The 25,280-nt window shown below is 29.0% G+C and overlaps 1 protein-coding gene across 1 annotated transcript; it reads left to right on the top strand.

Annotated features, from left to right (window-relative positions):
• Positions 1-176: 176 nt before the first annotated feature.
• Positions 177-25,181, top strand: LOC113366598 (the record flags this gene model as incomplete). The annotated part of the gene is made up of 9 exons (XM_026608234.1): positions 177-269; positions 1,644-1,974; positions 23,202-23,378; positions 23,446-23,626; positions 24,441-24,542; positions 24,606-24,677; positions 24,774-24,845; positions 24,941-25,012; positions 25,109-25,181. Coding segments are annotated over exons 5-9 (375 nt in total), but the record flags the coding sequence as incomplete, so codon positions are not given.
• Between the last annotated feature and the right edge of the window lie 99 nt (positions 25,182-25,280).

Below are 25,280 nucleotides of genomic sequence, written 5' to 3'. Positions count from 1 at the left end.
TACCATTAACTGATGTTATTTTGCACTTGTGGATTTTAAGGAGCTCTTCAGGACGTCCAAAAATTCAATTGAAATTTTGGTTTTACATTCTTCATGCATGTAATTTAGAAATGAAAATAGAAAATAAAATGTTTCTTGACGAATTTTTGAGTAATTTACAGTTAACCATGAGGATACCTCAATGCACTATTATTTTATGTTATGTTGCACTTGTGAATTTTAAGGAGCTCTTCAGGACGTACGGTGTACGCTAATCAATTGAAATGTTGGTAAGTTAATTTTCAAAATATACACTTTTGAAATAAAATTAGAAAATAAAATGTTCCCTAACAAAATTTTGAGTTATTAACCATTAACCATGAGGATACCTCAATGTAACTATTAATTTATGTTATATTGCACTTGTGAATTTTGAGGAGCTCTTCAGGACGTACCGTACAGACTAAATAATTGAAATTTTGGTTTTATATTCTTCATTGTATGTTTTTTTCAAAATAAAATCAGAAAATATATGTTAACAAATTTTCGCATAATTTGTACTTAACTTTGCCGACAGCACGATGTGTATTTAAATTAAGTAATATTAATTGTAATATTTTGGGGGCTCGTCAGGACCTACTATGCGGGATAAACAATTATAATTTGGGAATTATATTCTCGAGTGTATATACTTTTGGAATAAAATTACAAAAAAACATGTTTATAACAAATTTTTGAGTAATTAGTACTAGACTTCGTCAATACTTCAATGTACCATTAATTTATGTTAAAATGTACTTGTAAACTTTAAGAAGCTCGTCAGGACTCGCTATGCAGAATAGACATGTGAAATTTTGATATTATATTCTCTGATACATAAGCTTTAGAAATAAAATTAAAAAATAAAATGTTTCTTAACAAAATTTTGAGTAGTTAACCATTAACTATAACGATACATCAATGTACATTAATTTATGTTATCAAGCAATCGTAACTTTTAAATACAACTTTGCTCTCGCCGTTTTTACAATACAAGTCCTCTGCAAAAACGGCATAGGCAAAGTAGTACACTTGATATATTTTTTATTAGTATACCGAGTTGCTGTAGGGTTTAATGATGTTGATTAATTAATTTTATGCAATCTTGTCGAAGGAACCGTTTATATTAAAAGTTATGGCATATATAATACATTTGTTATTTCATAACAAGTAGGTGTACAACTTTTGTTCCGCCGTTTTTGCAATACGATTTGTATGCAAAAAACGGCGGGAGCAAAGTTGTACAATAATTAATAATATATTAAATTATCCAGGATACTCATATAATATACATATATACAAGTTATTTAGTAAAAATTAGTGAAAAGTGTCAAATATGGCGCAAAATTTGAATTTGAATTTGAATTTGGTAAAGAATTTTTTTTTAATTATAGATTTTAATTTTTTTAAATTGTAGATTAATTAATTTTGAACAAATTTGTCGAATAACAAAGTATACAAAATAATTAAAAACATCAAATGTAATATATTTAATTAACAACAACCTCAAGAGTCCGATTAATTTAAACAAAATTTATGTTTTTCTACCAAATTTAAATTCAAATTACGCGCCATTTCACTAACTCCACCTCCAATTTTTAATACTATTAAATTTTATTTTTTAGAAGTGTTAACACTGTCTTCGGGTGCGCGCGCAACCCTTCACCTTTGGAGACTTGGACGACGATGATTTTAATGGACATAGTTTTTGTTTAATAAAATATTAAATTTGGCGTCGAACGTGTTGACTAGATTTTAGACAATAGTCAGTTATTATTTAGTTATTATTCGGAAATCGGACAGAAGTTTTACTGTGACTTTTAGTGCTAGGATTAAGTGGTAATTCGGTGTTGAAAGTGTTGGACAAAAATTGGATTTTAGTTCGGCATTTTAGTTACAAAAAGTAAAAATGGCGAAGGCTTGGGGTGCAGAATTTTGTTCGAGCACGTGGACAAAGTAAGTTTATTTTTCAATTTATATATTGTAAAAAATAATTTGTATATATATATTTGATTAGTATCCTGGATTATTCATTATATTATTAATTATCGTACAACTTTTCTCCCAAATTTTTGTCAAACAAATCGTATTGCAAAAACGGCGGAACGAAAGTTGTACACCAATATGTTAATATATTAATTGGTTGTTATATTAATTTATATATTGTGAAAAATAATTTGTATATATTATATATATATATATATATATATATATATATATATATTTGAGTTGTACGCTTGATTGTTATGTATTATTTGTGCCGTAACTTTTAAACCGTTTGCTAAAGAAAAATGCTCTAAAATTAATTAATCTACAATATTGTCTAACATCATTAAGCCCTACAGCAACTAAAAGTAAAAAGCGAGTAAAAATAAAAATATATCACGTGACAATAAAAAATATATCAAATGTACAACTTTGCCTATGCTGTTTTTGTAGAGGACTTGTATTGTAAAAACGGCGCGAGCAAAGTTGTATTTAAAAGTTACGATTGCTTGATAACATAAATTAATGTACTTTGAGGTATCGTCGTAGTTCATGGTTACTCGATTTAATTACTCGAAAATTTGTTAAGGAGTATATTTTATTCTAATTTTATTTCTAAAGCTTATGGATTGGAGAATGTATTATCAAAATTTCACATGTCTATTCTGCATAGAAAGTCCTGACGAGCTTCTTTAAATTTACAAGTGCATTATAACATAAATTAATAGTAGGTACATTGAAGTATTGACGAAGTTAAGTACAAATTACTCGAGAATTTGTTTAGAAACATAATTTTGTAATTTTATTCCAAAAGTATATACACTAGAGAATATAATTCCGAAATTGCAATTATTTATCCCGAATAGTAAGTCCTGACGAGCTCCCGAAATATTACGATTAATATATAACTTAAATTAAATACACATCGTGCTGTCTGCAAAGTTAAGTACAAATTACTCGAAAATTTGTTAAGAGACATATTTTTTTCTAATTCTATTTCTAAATTAGATATACTGAATAATATAATACCAAAATTTCAATTATTTATTCTTTACGGTACGTCTGAAGAGCTCCTCAAAATTTACAAGTTCAGTATAACATAAATTATATGTTCATTCAGGTATCGTCATGGTTAATTGTAAATTACTCAAAATTTTGTTAGGAAACATTTTATTTTCTAATTTTAGTTTAAAAGTGTATATTTTGAAGAACACCCTACCAAAATTTGAATTATTTAGTATACACGGTACGTCCTGAGGAGCTCCTCAAAATTAACTAGTGCAATATTACATAAATTAATAGTACATTGAAGTATCGTCGTGGTTAATTATAAATTACTCAGGAATTTGTTAAAGGACATACTTTTTTATAAATTTATTTTTAAAGTGCATGTATTGAAAAATATAAAACCAAAATTTCAATTGTTTATTCTGCACGGTACGGCCTGAAGAGCTCCTCAAAATTCACAAGTGCAATTTAACATCAGTTAATAGTACATTGAGGTATCCAAATGGTTAATGGTTCATAACTCAAAATTTGTTAAGGAACATATTTTTTCTAATTTTATTTCTAAATTACATACAATGAATAATATAATACCAAAATTTTAATTATCTAGTCTATACGGTTAGCCCTGAAGAGCTCCTCAAAATTCACAAGTGCAAATGACATAAATTAATAGTACATTGAGGTATCATCATGCTTAGATGTAAATTACTCAGAAATTTGTTAAAGGACTTACTTTTTTCAAATTTTATTTTCAAAGTACATGCATTGAAGAATATGGAACCAAAGTTTCAATTGTTTATTCTGCACGGTACGTTCTGAAGAGCTCCTCAAAATATACAAGTGCAATTTGGCATAAATTAGATGTACATTGAGGTATCCTTATGGTCAATTGTAAATTACTCAGAAATTTGTGAAAAAACTTACTTTTTTTTAATTTCAGTTTCAAAGTACATGCATTGAAGAATATAAAACCAAAATTTCAATTACTCTTTCTGCACGGTACGTCCTGAAGAGCTCCTCGAAATTTACAAGTGCAATATTACATCAATTAATGGTACCTTGAGGTATCGACAAGTTTAATAGTTATTTATTCGAAAGTTTGTAAAGGAACATATTTTTTTTTAAATTTTATTTTCAAAGTGTATATATTAAAGAATAACATTCCAAAATTTTAATTAATAATTCTATTTGGTTGATTCTGAAGAGCTCTTAAAAATTCACAAGTACAATATAACATAAATTAATAGTATACACAGTACATATTTTTTTTAAATTTTATTTTCAAAGTGTATATATTAAAGAATAACATTCCAAAATTTTAATTAATAATTCTATTTGGTTGGTTCTGAAGAGCTCTTAAAAATTCACAAGTACAATATAACATAAATTAATAGTATATTGAGGTATCTTCATGGTTAATTGTAAATTACTCAGAAATTTGTTAAAGGACTTACTTTTTCTAAACTTTATTTTAAAAGTACACACAATGAAGAAGATAATATCAGAATTCTAATTACTTAGTCTACACGGTTAGTCCTGAAGAGCTCCTCAAAATTCACAAGTGCAATATGGCTCAAATCAATAGTACATCGAGGTATTAACAAGTTTTAAGGAATTAACAAGTTAAGGAACATATTTTTTTCTAATTTTATTTCCAAACTACATACATTGAAGTATATATTACTGAATTTTCAATTACTTAGTTTGCACAAAAGCTTCTGAAAAGCTTCTCAAAATTTACAAGTGCAATATAACATCAGTTAATAGTACCTTGAGGTATCGACATGGTTAATGGCTATTTACTCTAAAATTTGTTAAGGAACATAATTTTTTCTAATTTTATTTGCAAAGTACATGTATTGAAGAATACAAAACCAATATTTCAATTGCTTATTGTGCACATCACGTCCTGAAGAGCTCCTCAAAATTCACAAGTGCAATATAACATAAATTAATAGCACATTGAGGTATCCTCTTGATTAACTGTAAATTACTCAGAAATTTGTTAAAGGACTTACTTTTTTCTAATTTTATTTCCAAACTACATACATTGAAGTATATAAAACTAAAATTTCAATTACTTAGTCTGCACGGTACGTCCTGAAGAGCTCTTCAAAATTCAGAAGTGCAATATAACATAAATTAATAGTATGTTGAGGTATCCTCATGGTTAATTGTGAATTACTCAGAAATTTGTTAAGGAACATATTTTTTTCTAATTTTATTTTCAAAGTGTATATATTAAAGAATAACATACTAAAATTTTAATTAATAATTCAACACGGTTGGTTATGAAGAGCTTCTCAAAATTGCAAATGACAACAAATAATTTTTCGACAAGGTTATTGTAATTGTAAATTACTCAAAGAACTGGAGATGAGACAAAACAGGATTTGAAACGTTTATATATATATATATATATATATATATATATATATATTACAAATTCCTAGGAAGTTTTGACTCAATAATTTTCTTAGCACTTGATTAAAAAAAATATTCCAAACAAAACCAATAGTCGATAAAAGTCAAAATGTTTACAGAATCTTCAAAATATATTTGCATGTACATTAATTTAATTTTACATGAGATACAGCATCATAAAAATATTTTAAGAGCTATATTCGAAGAATTATGATTAAACTGAGAGCTGGTGATATAACTTATTCAAGAAATATACATTGTCTTTATATTAGAAGAAAAGTTTCTAAAAACTGATGTTATATTGCACTTGTGGATTTTGAGGAGCTCTTCAGGACGTACCGTGCAGAATAAACAATTGAAATTTTGGTTTTATATTCTTGGATGCATGTACTTTGAAAATAAAATTAGAAAAAAGTAAGTCCTTTAACAAATTTCGGAGTAATTTATAATTAACCATGAGGATACCTCAATGTACTATTAATTTATGTTATATTGCACTTGTGAATTTTGAAGAGCTCTTCAGGGCGTACCGGGTAGACTAAATAATTACAGTTTTGATATTATCTTTTTCATTGTGTGTACTTTCAAAATAAAATTACAAAAAAAATATGTTTAACAAATTTTCGAGTAATTTGTACCTAACTTTGCCGACAGCACGATGTATATTTAATTTAAGTAATATATTAATCGTCATATTTTGGGAGCTCGTCAGGACTTACTATGCGGGATAAACAATTATAATTTTGAAATTATATTCTCCAGTGTATATACTTTTGGAATAAAATTACAAAAAAATATGTTTCTTAACAAGTTTTTGAGTAATTTGTGCTTAACTTCGTCAATACTTCAATGTACCATTAATTTATGTTATATTGCACTTGTGAATTTTGAGAAGCTCGTCAGGACTTGCTATGCAGAATAGACATGTGAAATTTCGATTATATATTCTCAAATACATAAGCTTTAGAAATAAAATTAAAAAAAATATATTCCTTAAAAACATTTTGTGTAATTAACCATTAACTATGACGATACCTCAATGTACATTAATTTATGTTATCAAGCAATTGTAACTTTTATATACAACTTTGCTCGCGCCGTTTTTACAATATAAGTCTTTTGCAAAACCGGCACAGGCAAAGTATTACACTTGATATATTTTTTATTAGTATACCGGGTTGCTGTAGGGCTTAATGATGTTAGACAATATTGTTGATTAATTAATTTTATGCAATCTTGTCGAAGGCACCATTTATATTAAATGAATGGTTTAAAAGTTATGGCACAAATAATACATAACAATTAGGTATACAACTTTTGTTCCGCCGTTTTTGCAATATGATTTGTATGCAAAAAACGGCGGGAGCAAAGTTGTACAATAATTAATAATATATTAAATAATCCAGGATACTCATATATATACATAATTTTTCACAATTAAACTGAATAAGACAATTTTTAAAGATATTTTACTGGCTGAATATTTGAGTATTTTTCTATAAGCTGCTCTATTATACCTCATATATATATATATATATATATATATATATATATATATTTATATATATATATCTACTAATAAAAACCGATTTTAATGATATTTATCGTGTTATTCTTAAAAACTCAGCTCGTTCTTCTCACAAAATCTAAATATTTACATCAACTTTTTTCTGTTGAGTTTATTACTTTGTGGTTTTTTCAAACAGATTCTTTTTCTTTTGCTTAGAAGATAAATTTAGAATTAGGCACTTGCTATAAGATCATCTTTAAAAAAAAACTATACATTTCTGACTTCATCAATATAAATTATAATTTAAATTCATAAGATTCATACTGGGAATTAGTAATAATATTTAGATTTTTGTTTTTAACTTTCCTTAGGGTAGTTATAGTAATGGGCCGAAAGTCGAGAATGAAAATTTTTGCAATAAAATATTATTTACCTAAAACATCCTATCAAATTTGATTGAACATAATCTGTCTAAACCATTTGACATTTGACGTATGAGCCGCCGTTCATTCCTTCATTCTAAAATACGTCACGACAAAAAAAATTAAATTAAAAATGAAAAGTTTCTACGCGGTTTTGAAATAATTTCTCACCTTTTCCGACAACCTACTGATTAGCACAAATTTTTCAAGACTAAGACTGGCCAAATCGGTACAGCCGTTTTAGAGCCTTTGCATACCTAACATAATACCGAGCTCCATTTTTGTATATAAAAGGATGTTTAGCTGTTAAAATATTTCTAGACTAGCTGTAAGTGGAATTCTGTCTTAAGGCAATTAAGGCATCGTGCCTTTTAGTAGATTACATCTCATATTTTTTTTTTAAATCTGTGCCAAGTCAATTTTCATAAAGAACTGGATAAAAAATTACTTTGTTAAAATCTCTATAAAATATCTGATAATTTGATGTGCATATGTCTAATGATCATTTTTAACCGCCGAATGGCATTTTTTTTACTTTTTTCATTAGATCTCCGAAACCGCTAGACCTGCCTTCATAAAAATTCGATCAATTTTTCATCTTGTCAATACAAGTAAAATGTTTTTCGAATTATTCAAATCGGTTGATCCGTGTTTCCGAAATCGTCGACGAAAATTTGTATCCGCACATACATACACACACGCACATACATATACATACACACACACATACATACATACATATTTTCTAAGGTATGCCAAAATGTTCAGAAGGTTTTGAAACGTAAAAATATATAAAAATTTTCATTTTCGATTTAAAAATTGTTAGTATAAAAATAACTGATTCAGAATGTAGAAGTGTGTATATAAAGAAAAGATGCAGCTAACACAAATTATATGAACAGTTTACCCACTGCAACGCATTTCACAGATGAATATTCTTAGAGGTTATTAATTTTAAAACATATTTATTTGATTTGGAAAAATTTCATAACATATTCATATTTCTAGAAATCCAAATCAGTTCAAAACTATGCTTTTAGAACATATCTTTAATTTTAACCATACCTTCTAGACGTTTTGAAGGTTTCTGAACATTTTGGCATACCTCAGAAAAAATGGATGTGTGTGTATGTATGGATACAAATTTCCAGTCACGTTCTCGGGCGCACGGATCAACCGATTTGAATGGTTTGAAATGCATTCGATCCCTATTGATAGGGAGATGTGCTGATTAGTTTTTGGCAACGGCAGGTCCAGCCGTTTCGGAGATATGAAGCAAAGAGTGCAGAAAATAGAAATCGAGTTTTTGAGAGAACGGATCATCCGATTTGTACGATCCAAAAAACATTCAGTTCGTAATGACGGGGAAAAGTGGTTATTAGTTTTTGGCAAAGGTAGGCCCAGCGGTTTTGGAGATACCGAGCAAAATGTGCAAAAAATGGCAGTTTTTGAGAGAACCTAGATTTGAATGATTCAAAAAACTTTTTGCTTGATTCAACAAAATAATTGCTTTCGGAGAAAAAATTTGTATCATTTTTTTTTTTTAAATTTTTTTTTTGTAACTTTGAAAATTCAAAAAATTACCCAGAATAAGCACAGTCTAAGCGCCACTCTGGTACAAATTTTTACCCAAGTGCGTTTAGACTGTTTATGTACCGGAGCACTTTTCCAATTTTCTCAAAACTAATGAAAAATGTGAAAATGCCGCCAAGCTGAGCACAGTATAAGTGAAAATGTCGCACAGAATTATATGCAAATGCGTTTAGACTGTGACTGTACGGGAGCACTTTTTCAATGTTGTGCAATTTTGGGCAACTATTTTTTTTTTAAATTGAATTCGAAATGAAATGACGATTGTTAATGTTTTGGAGATAAATTGATTTATGATTTACATTTGATTTGCTCAGATATAACATCAAGATAGCAAAAATAATGAAAGTCACAGTATTTGTAATAATATATTTGAAAACGTTTAAAATTTCTCGAATATTTCATTACGGTACGGGAAGTTCCAGCAATTTGCCTTAAGGCACGATGCCTTACACCACTAGTTACATTTTTATTTATATAGTATGTACAATATGAGCTATTTTAGTAGATTACATCACATATTTAACTTCCCGAAGGAGAAGTTTATGTTTTCATAAAAAAATCCGATTCACTAATTTTATGTTTTCTCGACGTTTCAAGCCATTCTGAATCGAATGAGACCAAATTTGGAAAAAGTATGTGTGTGTGTGTGTATGTGTGTGTGTGTGTGTGTGTATGTGAACAAATTTTTTGCCGTAAATCGACGTTTTCTCAAAAATGGCTGGACCGATTTTAAAAATTTAAGAGCCATTTGATGTATCTCGATGAGGACTAGCGTTTATCAACTTTGCGCGACGATCAGCCAAGCCGTTTCTTTGTAAATAGCAGAAAAGTGAAAAATTTTTCGTCCACGTTTTAGCCCGCAGTTCTGAATCGATCTTGAAAATTCAAAAACCGTTCGAAAGATATTGATTGGGAATCGTGCTGATTAGTTTTTGGTAGAGATCGGCCGGGCCGTTTTCTTGTAAAAAAGTGTTAAAAAAATTTTTTTCGACGATTTTTATTATAATTTTTTTGACGGTAGATACCATAGTCTTCTAGATCATACTAAAATATTACGGTCCTACGACAATTCGTTTAGCTTTAAAAATTCGTTAAAGTTTGCAAAAATTAGTATCGTTTTTTTGGCATTTGTCAAAATTAGACTTTTCATCGACGATTGCTCAAAAACGCCTGAACCGACTTCAGAAATTTAAAAACCATTTGATGTGTCTCAATGACGACTATCGTTTGTCAGTTTTGTGCGACGATCTGCCAAGCCGTTTCTTTTTAATTTGAAAAAAAGTATTAAACTTTTCGTCCGCATTTAAGCTCAAACTACCGATTCGATTTTAAAAAATCAAAAACAGTTCGAAAGATATTAGTTGGGAATAATACTGATTAGTTTTAGGTGAAAATCTACCGAGCCGTTTTCTCGTAATTAATTGTTGAAAAAAGTGTTAAATTTTCGTCCACATTTAAGCTCATCCTACCGAACCGATTTTAAAAAATCAAATACTGTTCGAAAGATATTAGTTGGGAATAATACTGATTAGTTTTAGATGAAAATCTACCGAGCCGTTTTCTTGTAATTAATTGTTGAAAAAGTGTTAAATTTTTGTCCACATTTAAGCTCATCCTACCGAACCGATTTTAAAAAATCAAAAACTGTTCGAAAGATATTAGTTGGGAATAATACTGATTAGTTTTAGGTGAAAATCTACCGAGCCGTTTTCTTGTAATTAATTGTTGAAAAAAAGTGTTAAATTTTCGTCCACATTTAAGCTCATCCTACCGAATCGATTTTAAAAAATCAAAAACTGTTCGAAAGATATTAGTTGGGAATGGTACTGATTAATTTTAGGTGAAAATCTACCGAGCCGTTTTCTTGTAATTAACTGTTGAAAAAAAAATTTAAGCCGATTTTCATGGAACTTTTTTTGGCGATATACATCATGGTCTTATAGAACTTACTGTAATATTACGGCCTTACGTCAAGTAGTTTAATTTCAAAAATTCGTCAAACTTTGCTAAAATTATTATCGTTTTTTTTAAAGTAGGATTGATGAAGTATATTATTTACACTTTTTTTTTGATTAAGTTGATTATTTACACATATCGGGAAGTTCATGTAACTTGCCTCAAGGCTAAATACCAAACCAACTAGTTTTTGATTTTGTTCGAGTTTTCGAACATTTTGGTAGACCTTAGACAAAATGGATATATGTGTGTAATATGTGTTTTGTGTGGATACCAATGTTTGTCGACGTTCTCGGGAGCACCGCTCAACCGACTTGATTGATTCAGGAAACATACAATTCCTATTCCTAAAGACAGGTTCAGTCGTTTTGGAGATACGTTGCAAAGAGTGCAAAAATTGCAGTTTTTGATAGAACGGGGCATCCAATTTGAATGATGCAAACAATATTTTACTTTCACTGACTGACAATGACTGAAAAATTGATTATAATTTTGCAAAGGCAGGTTTGAGGCGATTTAGAAGTTACAAATAAATTATTATTGATTCATATACAATACAAGAAATTTAAACATACAGATGACAGGTAGCTAGGTGGACAGGTAGACAGGTAGAAAAGTAGATAAGTATGCAGGTAAACTGGTGTACATGTATCAGATACAAAAGTAGATAGGTAGACACTTAAACAGGTAAACAAGTTAACTGTTAGACAGGTAGATTATATATAATTCAAATATTTATTGATTAGATCGATCGCTTAAACGTATCGGGAAGTTAGTGCAACTTGCCTTAATTAAAAATGCTACTTACACCTAGTTTTTTTTAAATCTGTGCCAAGTCAATTTTCATAAAGAACTGGATAAAAACAGGTCAATGTGGTTTCTGTCGGAAAATCATGAGAGAAATCGAGCTGAAACTTTGCACATATAATCTGCTGTTGGTGTATTTTATCTTTAAATTGCACAAGATAAAATACTAGAAATTTGCTAAAGTTCTCTAGTTTATCGTCCGTCAGAAAAGATAGATAATTTTTACGTTATACAAAATTTGTGATGTAAAAAGATACTCTAATCTCATTTTTTTTGACATATTATACATTTGAGGATTACAAATTTTTATTTAGTAAATATGAAAACTTGTAAATTTTTAGGTTTATTTGTAAAATTTATTTTTACGAATTGTATTGATTTGCATCAAAGTTTGAAATAATAGTATGTCTTCAGAGCGAGACTATTTTTGTTAAATCATCTATAACATTTTAACTATTTGTTTAAAATATTAAGTATATTTGGCAAATCTGTACAAAATTAAATTGTTAATAATATTTGTTAATATTATAAAGTCCTACAGCAACTAGGTATACTTGAAAATCGTTGTCAAACTTAGATAATTTATCCTACAATGTATCATTTGTGCATTTATGTACTAAATCTTTTGTAACTTCTAAATAATTTGTCTAAAATAAATACAATATTTGGCAAATTTGTACAAAATTAAATTGTCTATAATTTTTGTTAACAATACAAAGTCCTAGAGCAACTCTGTATACTTAAAAATCGTACTCAAACTTACGTAAACCATTCTTTTGTAAACGATAATCTAGAAGCACATCGTTTGTGCATTTATTTAGTAAATCTCTTGAAACTTTTGAAAAATTTGTCTAATATAGATGAAATATTTGGCAAATTTTCTGTAATATTGTCTAACATTATAAAGTCCTAGAGCAACTCAGTATACTTTAAAAAATCATTTAAAATAGACAAAATTATTTTCAAACATAATGCATAAACTTGAATCATAATCGTTTTCCATGACATTTGTTTATTATTTTTGTTGTAACTTCCGAACCATTTGTCCAATATATATGAAATATTAGGCAAATTTGTATAAAATTATCTATAATATTGTCTAATATTATAGAGCCCTAAGGCAACTCTATATACTTAGAAATTATACTCAAACTTACATAATGAATCTCACTTTAATTCAATATTTACCAACAATGCATTTATTTATTGTAGCTCCAGTAACTTTTAGACAATTTGTCTCAAGTATATAAAATATGAAGCAAATTTGTATAAAATGAAATTGTATTAAATTGTCCAACATTATGAAGTTTTATAGGTTATAATAGTTATAATTTTATTAAATATAATAAAATTGTTTTGTTTATTTACGCAAAGAGGCTTGAATAAGATGAATACAGATTCAGCAAATTTTCTGAGGTCAAAATTCTTTTCCTTATGTAAAATAACAGGATTTTAGTATTGAAAGTATGGTTTAAATTAATGACATGTTCCGAGATCATGGTCTTGAACTGATTTTTATTTTTTGATTGCAAATGTGTTGGTTCATTCTCTTGTAAATAATATTTTTTATTTTTTAATTATTTTAAATATAAACTTTAATTTTAATTTTTCTGTAAATGCTATTTTAGATACTGTTTAACAAAATTTGCTGAATAATGACACACAATCCGTGTCGAAACGTATATTTATAAATAAATATTTTTATTTATTTGTTTTTTTTTTATTTTGACGATTGGCTGAAAATCAATATTGGAGATGTCTCAACGCCGAACAGAAAAATCTATATTATACATATACATATACATTTACAAATACATATACATATACATATACACACACACACATATATATATATATATATATATATATATATATATATATATAAATCCTATATATAATGGATTTTTAGAGTAATATTTAATTAAAATAATGGATAAATAAATGATTAATTATAACAGAGTGCAGATTATAAAAATTAACTTGGAATTATAGATTCTAAGTAAACAGAATTATTGTAATTAATATATATATATATATATATATATATATATATAATAAATTTAAATTAATTTCACAAAGATGTCACCAACACTTTTGCAACTTCTAGAAATTTTTCCGGGGTTTGTCGAAATATTAAATTAAATTTTCACTCAAACAAATTGGGAAATAAAATCTTCCTTGTTTCTGACAAAAATGCAAGTTGGCACAAAATTATTAAATTGACATTGGAGAAAATGTAAACTGATGGATAAAATATATTTTAGAAAATCAGTTTCGAAGATACAGTATTATTTTAATAGAAAAATGCAATGAAATTGTATTCCTAGATTTGTATTATATCCTTGAAGCAATAACAACTGTAAATGCAATTTGCATAAACCATATTGCATTGAAATGCATCAAAATATATTTTGAAGGAAATATATAAATATTAGAATTGCAAAAGATATTGAATTCGTAATAGAAATATGTATTTATTCTGTTATATAAAATATCCTAGTTTTTGGAATTAATATTTCTTTAGGCGCAACTAGGGTGTAAATCCGTACAAATGCAACGGAAGTGCGTTACGGCAGATAAGATAGGATAAGAGTCGAGTGCCAATGATTCGTCATTCGCTCTCGATGAAATCATTTCTATACGGGTCGATTGCTATTAGTCGTCGTGTCGCGTGAATAGAGATCTGTCGTTGTATGCGTACCGATATCAACAAGGAAATCGACATAGATAGATAAATAAACATTTTAAAGTTACATCGTAGTACAAATCTTGATTTAATGAAAAGTGCCTGAATCAGAAGAATATTTTACCCTGTTCATTGAAAATAATAAAACAAATTAAACATTTGTGCCGTGTACTAAACGTAAGTTTATTGATTAGAAATTATTTCTATATTATACGTAGTTTCCATAAATCTTTAAAGTCATTAAAATGGAAAATATTTTTAGGCAAGACAGATATTACAGCTGTTAAAGAATGAGATCACCAGCGAAAAAGTAAAAAAATACTATCAGTCAATGAATGTATGTTAATTTTAATTACATGAAGTTCCTCAAACACAATTATTACATGATGAGTGAAGTTGTGAAAACAATATTTGTTTAGGCGTTGTTTAACATAATCCACTGTGTGAACGAATATTATAGAATTTATTAATCAGCAATTACTTCATTTTTCTAATAAAGGTTCATTTCTAAATGCTCATTACAATGACAAACGGATCATGTCATATTTGAAGTATGACTTTAATTACATTATTGCTTTCAAATATTATACATATTTTTAATGCTATTAAGCTTACACTTTTTCTACTTCCACAGTAGATATTCAAAAATTAAATATTTAGGAAAATATTTTTTGGCAGTTAAAATAAATAAAATTAAAAAATTAAAAAATATCTCAAACATGAACTCCTGATATATTGATTATCTTATATTGGTGCAACTAATTTAATTTAGCAAAACCACTTTTATATTTTATTATTGTAATCGTACAAAAATCGAAATTATTTTTTTTACATTTCTTCACGTTTTGAAGGTTTCTGAACATTTTGGCATACTTCAGAAAAAATGGATGTGTGTGTGTTTTGTATGTCCGCATTTTTTCGTCCACGTTTTCGGGCGCACGGATCAACCAATTCGAATGGTTCAAAAAACATTCGATGCCTATTGATAGAGAGATGTGCTGATTAGTTTTTGACAAAGGCAGGTCCAGCCGTTACGAAGATACGGAGCAAAGAGTGCAAAAAATACAAATGGAGTTTTAGAGAGAAAAAAGCATCCGACTTGAATGGTTAAAAAAACATTTGATTCTAATTGATAAGGAGATGTGCTGATAAGTTTTCGGCAAAGGCAGGTCTAGCCGTTTCGGAGATACAGAGCTAAATGTGCAAAAATGGCAGTTTTTGAGAGAACGAAGCGCCCCGAAAACTTTTTGCTTGTTTTACGAAATAATTGCTTTTGGAAAAAAAATTTTTGTTTCATTATCTTTTCAAAAAATATTTCTTTTGTATATCGAAAATAATTGAGATTTTAATTTAAATTCTGACTAAAGTTCTAATATACTTTAAACAAGTAATTTCAACTTTGGAATTCAGTTCATATAATTCTTATAAATATTAGACAATGGTTTTCGGATACAAAATTGCGTATTACTTTTTATAAAATAAGACAAAATAGTATTTTTTTTTGGAAAATAAAGTTTGTAATTAATTTTAGATAATATACTAGGTGTAAGCGGTATTTTGTCCTAAGGCAAGTTGCTTAAACTTGCCAAAATGTGTGAGTAATTTACATAATCAATATATTAATTTGAGTTATCTATTATTGAGTCAAAAACGTTTGCAGGTTGTTTTAAAGCAATTTTAAAGTATACCAAGTTGCTTTAGATATTGATAATGTTAGACAATATTATAGACTTTAATTATAGAATATTATAGACAATATTATAGACTATTATAGAATTTAATTTTGTACAAATTTGCCAAATATTGTATTTAATTTAGACTAATTGTTTAGAAGTTACAAGATTTAGTAAAAAATGCATAAACGATGTACTGCTAAATTTTTGTTTAAAGTAGTAATAATTATCTAAGTTTGAGTACGATTTTTAAGTATACAGAGTTGCTGTGGTTCTTCACAATGTTAGACAATATTATAGAAAAATTAATTTTATACAAATTTGCTACATATTTTATATACTTGAAACAAATTGACTAAAAGTTACTGGAGTTACAATAAATAAATGCTCTGTTATATATATATATATATATATATATATATATATATATATATATATTTATTGATTGTTTCTTTTCCGAACAGTAAATCCAATAATAAAAAACAATTTGTTTTTTGAAGATGTTTAATACGACGTTTCGGAACTAGGTACGTTCCATCATCAGGTTTATTCTGTAATAATTTATATATCCATATCACTAATATTTTTTTTTTTTTGTTAAAAACACTCGATTTTTTTGGAAGATATTTGTAGATGTTACGACTACACAAGACTTAAACACACTGATCAGTGTGTTTAAGTTTTGTGTAGTCGTAACATCTACAAATATCTTCCAAAAAAAATCGAGTGTTTTTAACAAAAAAAAAAAATATTAGTGATATGGATATATAAATTATTACAGAATAAACCTGATGATGGAACGTACCTAGTTCCGAAACGTCGTATTAAACATCTTCAAAAAACAAATTGTTTTTTATTATTGGATTTACTGTTCGGAAAAGAAACAATCAATATATTGAAAAAATCCAGGACTTATCTATTGATATATATATATATATATATATATATATATATATATTTATATATATTTTAAGCTAGCTTTATTCTAGCATTAATTTATTAATAAAACACCTTTTACTTCATACAAATACATTTAATAATCCACCAAATTAACACAACGCCGAACTGTTCAACACCCAAGTTACCGCCAGACTCCGACTCGCACACAGATACATACTTCTGTTCCGTAAGGGATCAGACACTCTACATATGACACACCATAGAGCACATACACGTCAGGATAGACACTCTTGGCCGTTATATTCAAATGACAGACATACAATATTATAGTTCGGCCAATCCTGACCTCACAGGCGTCCCCGACTGATGAGATCTAATACAACAGTAATCTAAATCTAATATTACAACACAAATCATAAAACCATTACAACATAAATCATAAACCATTACAACATAAATCATATTTCATTCACTTATTGTCTCTACCAACTTTGTCGCCATCACTTATTGTCCTTGTACGCCTATTATTTTTATACGCTTATTTAATTTTAGTCCTAGCTTATTTCTACGAATCATCTCTAACACCCTACGCAACACTTCAATATTCTCCTCAATTGTTTCTGTGGCCATTAGTAAATCGTTCATGTACACTATAACTTCACAGTTCATCATAAAACAACGAAAAATGTCACTTACATATCTCATAGATACATTCGGGCTATTACAATACCCAAATGGCATACGGTTGTATTCATATTCTCCCTGTGCACACCCCAAGCTAGTGTATTTTCTACTAGTCTCAGCCACCACCACATGAAAGAAAGCGTTCTCCAGATCTAGCTTCGAAAAATACCTCTTAGACTTCGGTGAGTCCAAGCAATCATCTATTCTTGGACTGGAGTAAGAATCGCGCACCACCCGTTTTTCAGTCTCCAAATATTCCTCTCTGACCAGATCTCCTACTGTCGCGACCACTCCATAGCCATGCATTTCAAATGCAGTCTCTGGCTCTTCCCGTTTTTCAGTCTCCAAATCTTCTGCTGTCGCTACCACTTCGTAGTCATTTTCATCTGATATATTTATATTTGCTCCGTCTGTGGTAATCTCACCATCAATCGCCAATATTTCGTTAACTCGAAATGTAGTGCTGTCAGGCGCCACCTGCGCAGGCTGCACCAAACTAACGGCCCGTTCCGCTGGCGTTAGCTCGTTCATAACGCTCAATAGCGTACCCAAATCCTGGAAACCATTCATTTTTGCCTGGGCCTGAAGTAGCGGGTTGTCAAACCCATCGATCATGTATGCCAACATGTCGCCTTCGGTAACATCCGCCCTGTTGCCCAGCGCCATCTTCTCCTGGATGTAGGAGCTAAAGGGTTCCTGCCTCTGCCATCTCCGGGCCTCGAACTTTCTCATCCTCGTCATGCGATCTTCGCTGTTCTGAAAGAAAGCTGTCATCGCCCTCTTAATTTCGTCGTAGGTATAAGTGGCGTATTCTGCTTTACTAAAAAACCACGACTTAGCAGCTCCTGTCAATTTGGATATCATTAACACCGCCATCTTCCTTTTGGTCACGTCGTACGTATCGCGAACGGCTTCTATACGCTTGAAAAACGAATTCACACATTGTTCCGCCGAACCTCCAAATTCTGGCAGCATCGCCAACAATTCACTACTCGTTATATCCTCAACTTTATCGCTATTTGTAGATCTGATTAAATTTATAAGATCTGTCAATGAAAGCAGTCTCAGAGCTTCCGACGCCATGATTTCTTTATTAACTCCTGTAGCCATTTTATTTTTAATCTTTAAATTTCTCCACAATCCTGCATTTCTCCACACAACTGTTACTGCACCTTAACTAAATAATATTGCTAGCACGCCTTGCTCACAATATTTTCACTATACTGTTCACCTTAGTCAGCCACGTGCTAACCTAACTTTTATACTTTTCGCCGAAACCAACACAAAACACCAAAAACAAACACCACACTTGGTCTGATAGCGTCGCACACCTGCTTGCTATCACAACCCTCGTAATTATTAACCCACCTGATTAATAATACACGCACTCGTAATTATTGGAATCACCTATTCCAATAACAACTTTAACTAAAAATCACATACTAATTATCTCCGTAATTATCGGTAATTATCTCGGTAATTATCCCACTTCTGAGCTTTAAGCTAGCTTTATTCTAGCATTAATTTATTAATAAAACACCTTTTACTTCATACAAATACATTTAATAATCCACCAAATTAACACAACGCCGAACTGTTCAACACCCAAGTTACCGCCAGACTCCGACTCGCACACAGATACATACTTCTGTTCCGTAAGGGATCAGACACTCTACATATGACACACCATAGAGCACATACACGTCAGGATAGACACTCTTGGCCGTTATATTCAAATGACAGACATACAATATTATAATATATATATATATATATATATATATATATATATATATATATATATAATTAGATTTTTTTGTTCGACGTTGAGACATATCTTAAATATTGATTTTCAGCCAATCGTCGAAATAAAAAAAAACAAATAATTAAAAATATTTATTTATAATATACGTTTCGACACGGATTGTGTGTCATTATTTAGCAAATTTTGTTAAACAGTATCTAAAAGAACATTTACAGAATTTAAAAAATAAATTCAATTTTATATTTAAAATAATTAAAGAATAAAATACATTATTTACAAGAGAATGAACCAACACATTTGCAATTCAAAAAATGATAATCAGTTTAAGACAATGCTCTCGGAACATGTCATTAATTTAAACCATACTTTCAATGCCAAAAACCCGATTATTTTACATAAGAAAAAGAATGTTGACCTCAGAAAATTTGTTGAATCTGTATTTATCTTTTTAAACCCCCTTTGCGTTGATAACCGATATTTTTTTAGCTTTTTATTGAAATTTAACGATTTTAATATATTTAATAAAATTATAACAAAATACAAATTAAACCAAAGCGTTGGGGCTAAAACAACATAGACCCTTTACAAATATGTTAATTTAAAAGTTTAGCGAATTATTTTCATATAATTTTGTTCCAACAGTTACAAATTTTTATACGCAGATTTATTAATAATTTCATGGACATTTTAACGGTACATAGCAATATCTAGCAATTGAGGTAACTTTTAATAGAATAAAGCTAAAAACCAAAAAATGCAACCATTGAATCTACTAATGACAAACAAATTTAAAAATTTACGCATTTTTACAATTTAATTTTGTTTTAAAAGTTGTAGCGGCGGATCGGGTGGTAATTGAAAGGTATGGTAATAGACTTTTAGTATATAGACATTTTTTTTGCATTTCTCCAAATTTTTGTTACGAAGGAGTTTTATGGGTTCGTGCTGATTTTTGCTTGTGATTTAGTAGTCAATTTTGATGCATCGATTTCCAATTCAGATTTTTTTAATACCTATAGGTTATATATATACTTATGGGTTATATTTTTATAACATAACCTGTAAGTTACAAGTAAAGATGTTGAAAATCGAAATAAAACTAGTGGGGCGCACGGCATCGTTCCTTAAAGCAAATTGCTGGAGCTTCCACTACCAAAAATTATTTTTTTTTAAAAACATTAACATTTTTGACCCACATACATGCATCCATTTTTTCTAAAGTATGCTAATTTTTGACTGTTTGGGATTGACATATGCATCCAATTTGTCTTGAAACATTAAGCTTCTGATCACTGAGCCATTTTCTCTTCAGGCCCTTTAGTTTTTTGACTGACTGGGATTGACATATGCATCCAATTTCTCTCGAACAATCAACCAATGACTTCTATTGGGAATTTTTAGGTTTTCGTGGATTATATAAACCCATCAAATGCTGCAAATCATTCTCAGTATTTTGTTTTGGGCTTTCTAAATTATACAAATATTGTTTCAATATTGGAATTAACATCGAGAAGCTTATTTTGTAATGAAAATTTGGACGAGCCAGTTCAGGTCCTTCAGTTTTAAATCTATTTATATACATTTTCTAATTTAGTTTGCATTATTAGATTTTTTATTGGCAGGCTTTGTGTGGCTTCTCAATGAAACGATAAGATGTTGGGATTTGGTAACATCTGGTTCGATGTTCCATTTTTTAGCTATAATTCTATTTCTCTGACTTTTACGTGATGCCCCATATATAAACCTCGATATGTAATTCGAAGAAATGTTGCCTTGTCGATCTTATTGTTTTGTCGTATAGTAATTAGTTAATATTAGGATTTTTTAATTGATTTTAAAATGTTGAAATGCAGTTAAAATAGAGATTTTATTTTATTTTAGTTTGATTTTTATAACATTCACATTTCTATACATTTATATTTTCTAGCAATTCACAATATTTTCTGACAAAATACTATATTTTGACACTTTTAAACAGTTTCTATTTTTTGTTAACATTTTCTGACTATTTGTAAACATTTTCAGATTTAAAGCATGTTCTGATGATTTACAATATTTTTTGATAATTTTTTTTAAACAATTTCTATGTTTTTTTTTAAAACAATGACTATTTATTATAAATTTGAAACTATTTGACTATTTATTTTAAATTTGAAACTATCAGACAATTTATTTTAAATTTGAAACTATTTGACTATTTATTTTAAATTTGAAACTATTTGACTATTTATTTTAAATTTGAAACTATTTGACTATTTTATTTAAACGATTTTTATTTTATTTAATCAATTTTTATTTTATTTACTCGCACACTCTGCAGTAGCACATTTTCGCATATATCTATGGTTCATTTCGGAAAAAGCCGCCAAAAAATTCATTCTTTCTTTTGGGACTTGCCGGGCTAGAACATTACATCATTACATCGGAGATTGGGATTGAAATCATTCCTCGTGTCTTTATGTTTCGGGCGAGAATATTTTCCAAGTTATATTACTATAAAATCAGCGTTCAATAAAAAATGCCATTGCTTTATGCTTACGCAATCTTATTTTTAGATCAGGAGAATTGACAAAGGGGTCCGTGGAGACTCCATTTGAATACAATCACTACATTTTCAAGAATTTTAAAGCAAAGATATTATGTAATCAAAATGCTTTTTATAGTTTAACTAACCATGTGCTTGATTTTTTTTGGGTAATGTTACACAACTCGATCCATCACTCATCTTGTGCCCTAGCTGTATCTTGTCCGATAATTTTAAATATAATATTAAACTATTTAGTCGACTTAGCTGACATTTAGAATCCTAGACGACTTTGTGAAACATAATTTAGTGTTTTTTGAAATTTAATTGTCAACTAACCATGTGCTCGATTTATGTCGAGTAATGTTACTCAAGTCAATCCATCTGATTGATTTCAAATATCATATGAAACTATTTAGTTGACTAAGCTAAGCTTTACAATTTGAAATCTGGAAGACTTTATGAAACATAATTTAGAAAGTGAGCATTTTGTAAAGTTGTTACTTTTTATTAGACTTGGTTGCTTTATCATTACTCTCAAATAGTTTAGTTATCATTGAACAGTACAATTTGTTTAAAGTTTTATCAGAAGTTTTAATATTTCACGGCTTAGGTTGTACCTGTGTAAGATTTCTCACTCGTGCTTATTTCATACGAAGCATTTTGATTTTTTTTTATTAAGTATAAAGAAATAATGATTGATACAATTGTCATTTGATAATTTTGTATGTGCATTAATTTTTTGGGATGATTTTATTTAAAACTGATAATGAATTCTATTTATCTTTATTTTTATCGTAGTAGGTATAGATGGTAAAACTTATTGAACAAGAAGCCTTAATATTTATTGGATTATTATTTATTCGAGATAGAGGTTTTTTTTAGATTATTATTAGCCACGCTTACATGGAGCATTTAGCCATCCACAACATTCCATTTTTTATTCTAATTATTTTTTAAATTTTAATTTCTTATTGAAAGACAATTATTTTTATTCTTCAATATTAAGGCATAAATTTTATTTCATTATGCTATTTCACTTTGATAAATCAGAAAAACCTTATATGTAGAAAGGTGGAGTCTGTTAATCATACAGTCTGTTTTAAAGTTTTAAATTTTATCATGGAAGATTGTATCCGAAGTACAAAAATATTACTATTTCTTATATTGAGCATCGGCATCATTTTAATAATGCATTTATAATGATGTTCATTCCAATTTAATACTTCTTTCTATATTTTATAGGTTCAGACCAATGTTTTTATTCGTATTGGAAAGCAAAATGAAGCTGCTTTGGAAATAATTTTGCAATTGAAATCAGTCGGACCCTGACAAATCTAGTGTTCATTGGTTGAAGTTAATAATCTGAGGAAACTCATTCATTAACACAATAACTAGGTTTGAGTGTCATATTGCTTTAAGGTATGTTGATTAGATTTGCATAACAATCGGTCTAGTTGTTTGGGTTATTTTTTTTGTCTACTTTCAGACAGTTTACAATGTTTTTATATTTCTTCAAATACTTTAGAATGCAGTAGAAGTGATTTTGATTGGTGGCCATCAAATGAAAAAGCGACATGTCTCATAAAATATCGAGCATTTAGTAAATATTCCAAAGATGTCTGAAGCATTCTGAGGCTGTCTGAAAAATATACTGAAGATTATTAAAAGTAAGTTAAAATACCAATAAGTTTTATTGATTGAATTTTGTTAATAAGTACATTTATCATCGATTTGCAATTACATTGATGTCCTTTTAACACTCAGCAGATTTGAATTTGCCATCGACGTCATCGCACTTTGGATGAATGCGGCGCTTTAAATATTTTACTTGATTTATATAAAAAATTAAGAAACCCTAGATAATCAAAAAAAAATGTTAAAAAAAAAATTAATCATTGAATTAAATATCAAATTTAATAAGACTTTGCATTTCATGATTCGAATGATTGCTGCATGGTAGCTTTCGTATGGATTAATATATTACAGTGCATGCTTAGTTCTAGTTTTAATAACACTAACAAATACTAACAAAATAACCATCTATTCTATTTTTAATCAATAATCATGTAATCATTTGAATCATTTAAAATAATGCAATGTGTAATTATCATTTATTACACTTTTTATCACTGCTTTCAATTCATAAATTTGTTTTCTGTACATCCAAGTGCGAATTGTAAACCGTTGTGACATTATTACATTTTATTTCTGAGTATTCGGACTAAGTCACATCAACACATAATGTACAAATTGAAGAAAACTGTAGGAAGTGGAATTATCAAGTAATGTATGAAAACTTGGTATATATTTGATTTATTTTATCAATTAATGATACATCATCAATTATGTATTCATCCATGTACATAACTAATGTTCTTTTTTTTTGAGATCCTTCTAATTCAACCGTCACTAATCTGAAGAAGTTCCACACTGATAACCTTCTCTAAAAGATGTATTCTAACTTTGTTTTTTTTATTGCAGGTTCAATTCTCCACTAATGAACCAACTGCTATCATCAACCCAACAGACTTTATCGACTCTAGTCAATCAAACAGTAAGCTCATATCAAGTATCTATCAGGCTGTATGTATCCTTTCTCAAACATTTTAAAAGATGTTTTCTAACCTTTTGTTTTTTTTATTTCAGGTTCAATTCTCCACTACTAAACCCACAGCTATCATCAGCCCAACCGACTTTATCGACTCTAGTCAATCAAACGTAAGTAAGCTCATATCAAGTATCTATCAGGCTGTATGTATCCTTTCTCAAACATTTGAAAAGATGTTTTCTAACCTTTTGTTTTTTTTATTGCAGGTTCAATTCTCCACTACTAAACCCACTGCTATCATCAGCCCAACCGACTTTATCGACTCTACTCAATCAAACGTAAGTAAGCTCATATCAAGTATCTATCAGGCTGTATGTATCCTTTCTCAAACATTTTAAAAGATGTTTTCTAACCTTTTGTTTTTTTATTTCAGGTTCAATTCTCCACTACTAAACCCACTGCTATCATCAGCCCAACCGACTTTATCGACTCTAGTCAATCAAACGTAAGTAAGCTCATATCAAGTATCTATCAGGCTGTATGTATCCTTTCTCAAACATTTTAAAAGATGTTTTCTAACCTTTTGGTTTTTTTATTGCAGGTTCAATTCTCCACTAATGAACCAACTGCTATCATCAACCCAACAGACTTTATCGACTCTATTCAATCAAATGGTAAGTCTCCGCGGTCTCGGTCTCGGTCTCCTCGGTCTTGGTCTCGGTCTCGGTCTCCTCGGTCTCGGTCTCGGTCTCGGTCTCGGTCTCGGTCTCCTC

The sequence above is a fragment of the Ctenocephalides felis genome, unplaced genomic scaffold (assembly GCF_003426905.1).
Source record: "Ctenocephalides felis isolate EL2017-DRISC unplaced genomic scaffold, ASM342690v1 CF-g0.4_SCAFFOLD_00607, whole genome shotgun sequence".
Taxonomy (NCBI): domain Eukaryota; kingdom Metazoa; phylum Arthropoda; class Insecta; order Siphonaptera; family Pulicidae; genus Ctenocephalides; species Ctenocephalides felis.
The sequence above is the reverse complement of the archived record's forward strand: the minus strand, read 5'-3'. Positions and strand labels throughout refer to the sequence as shown.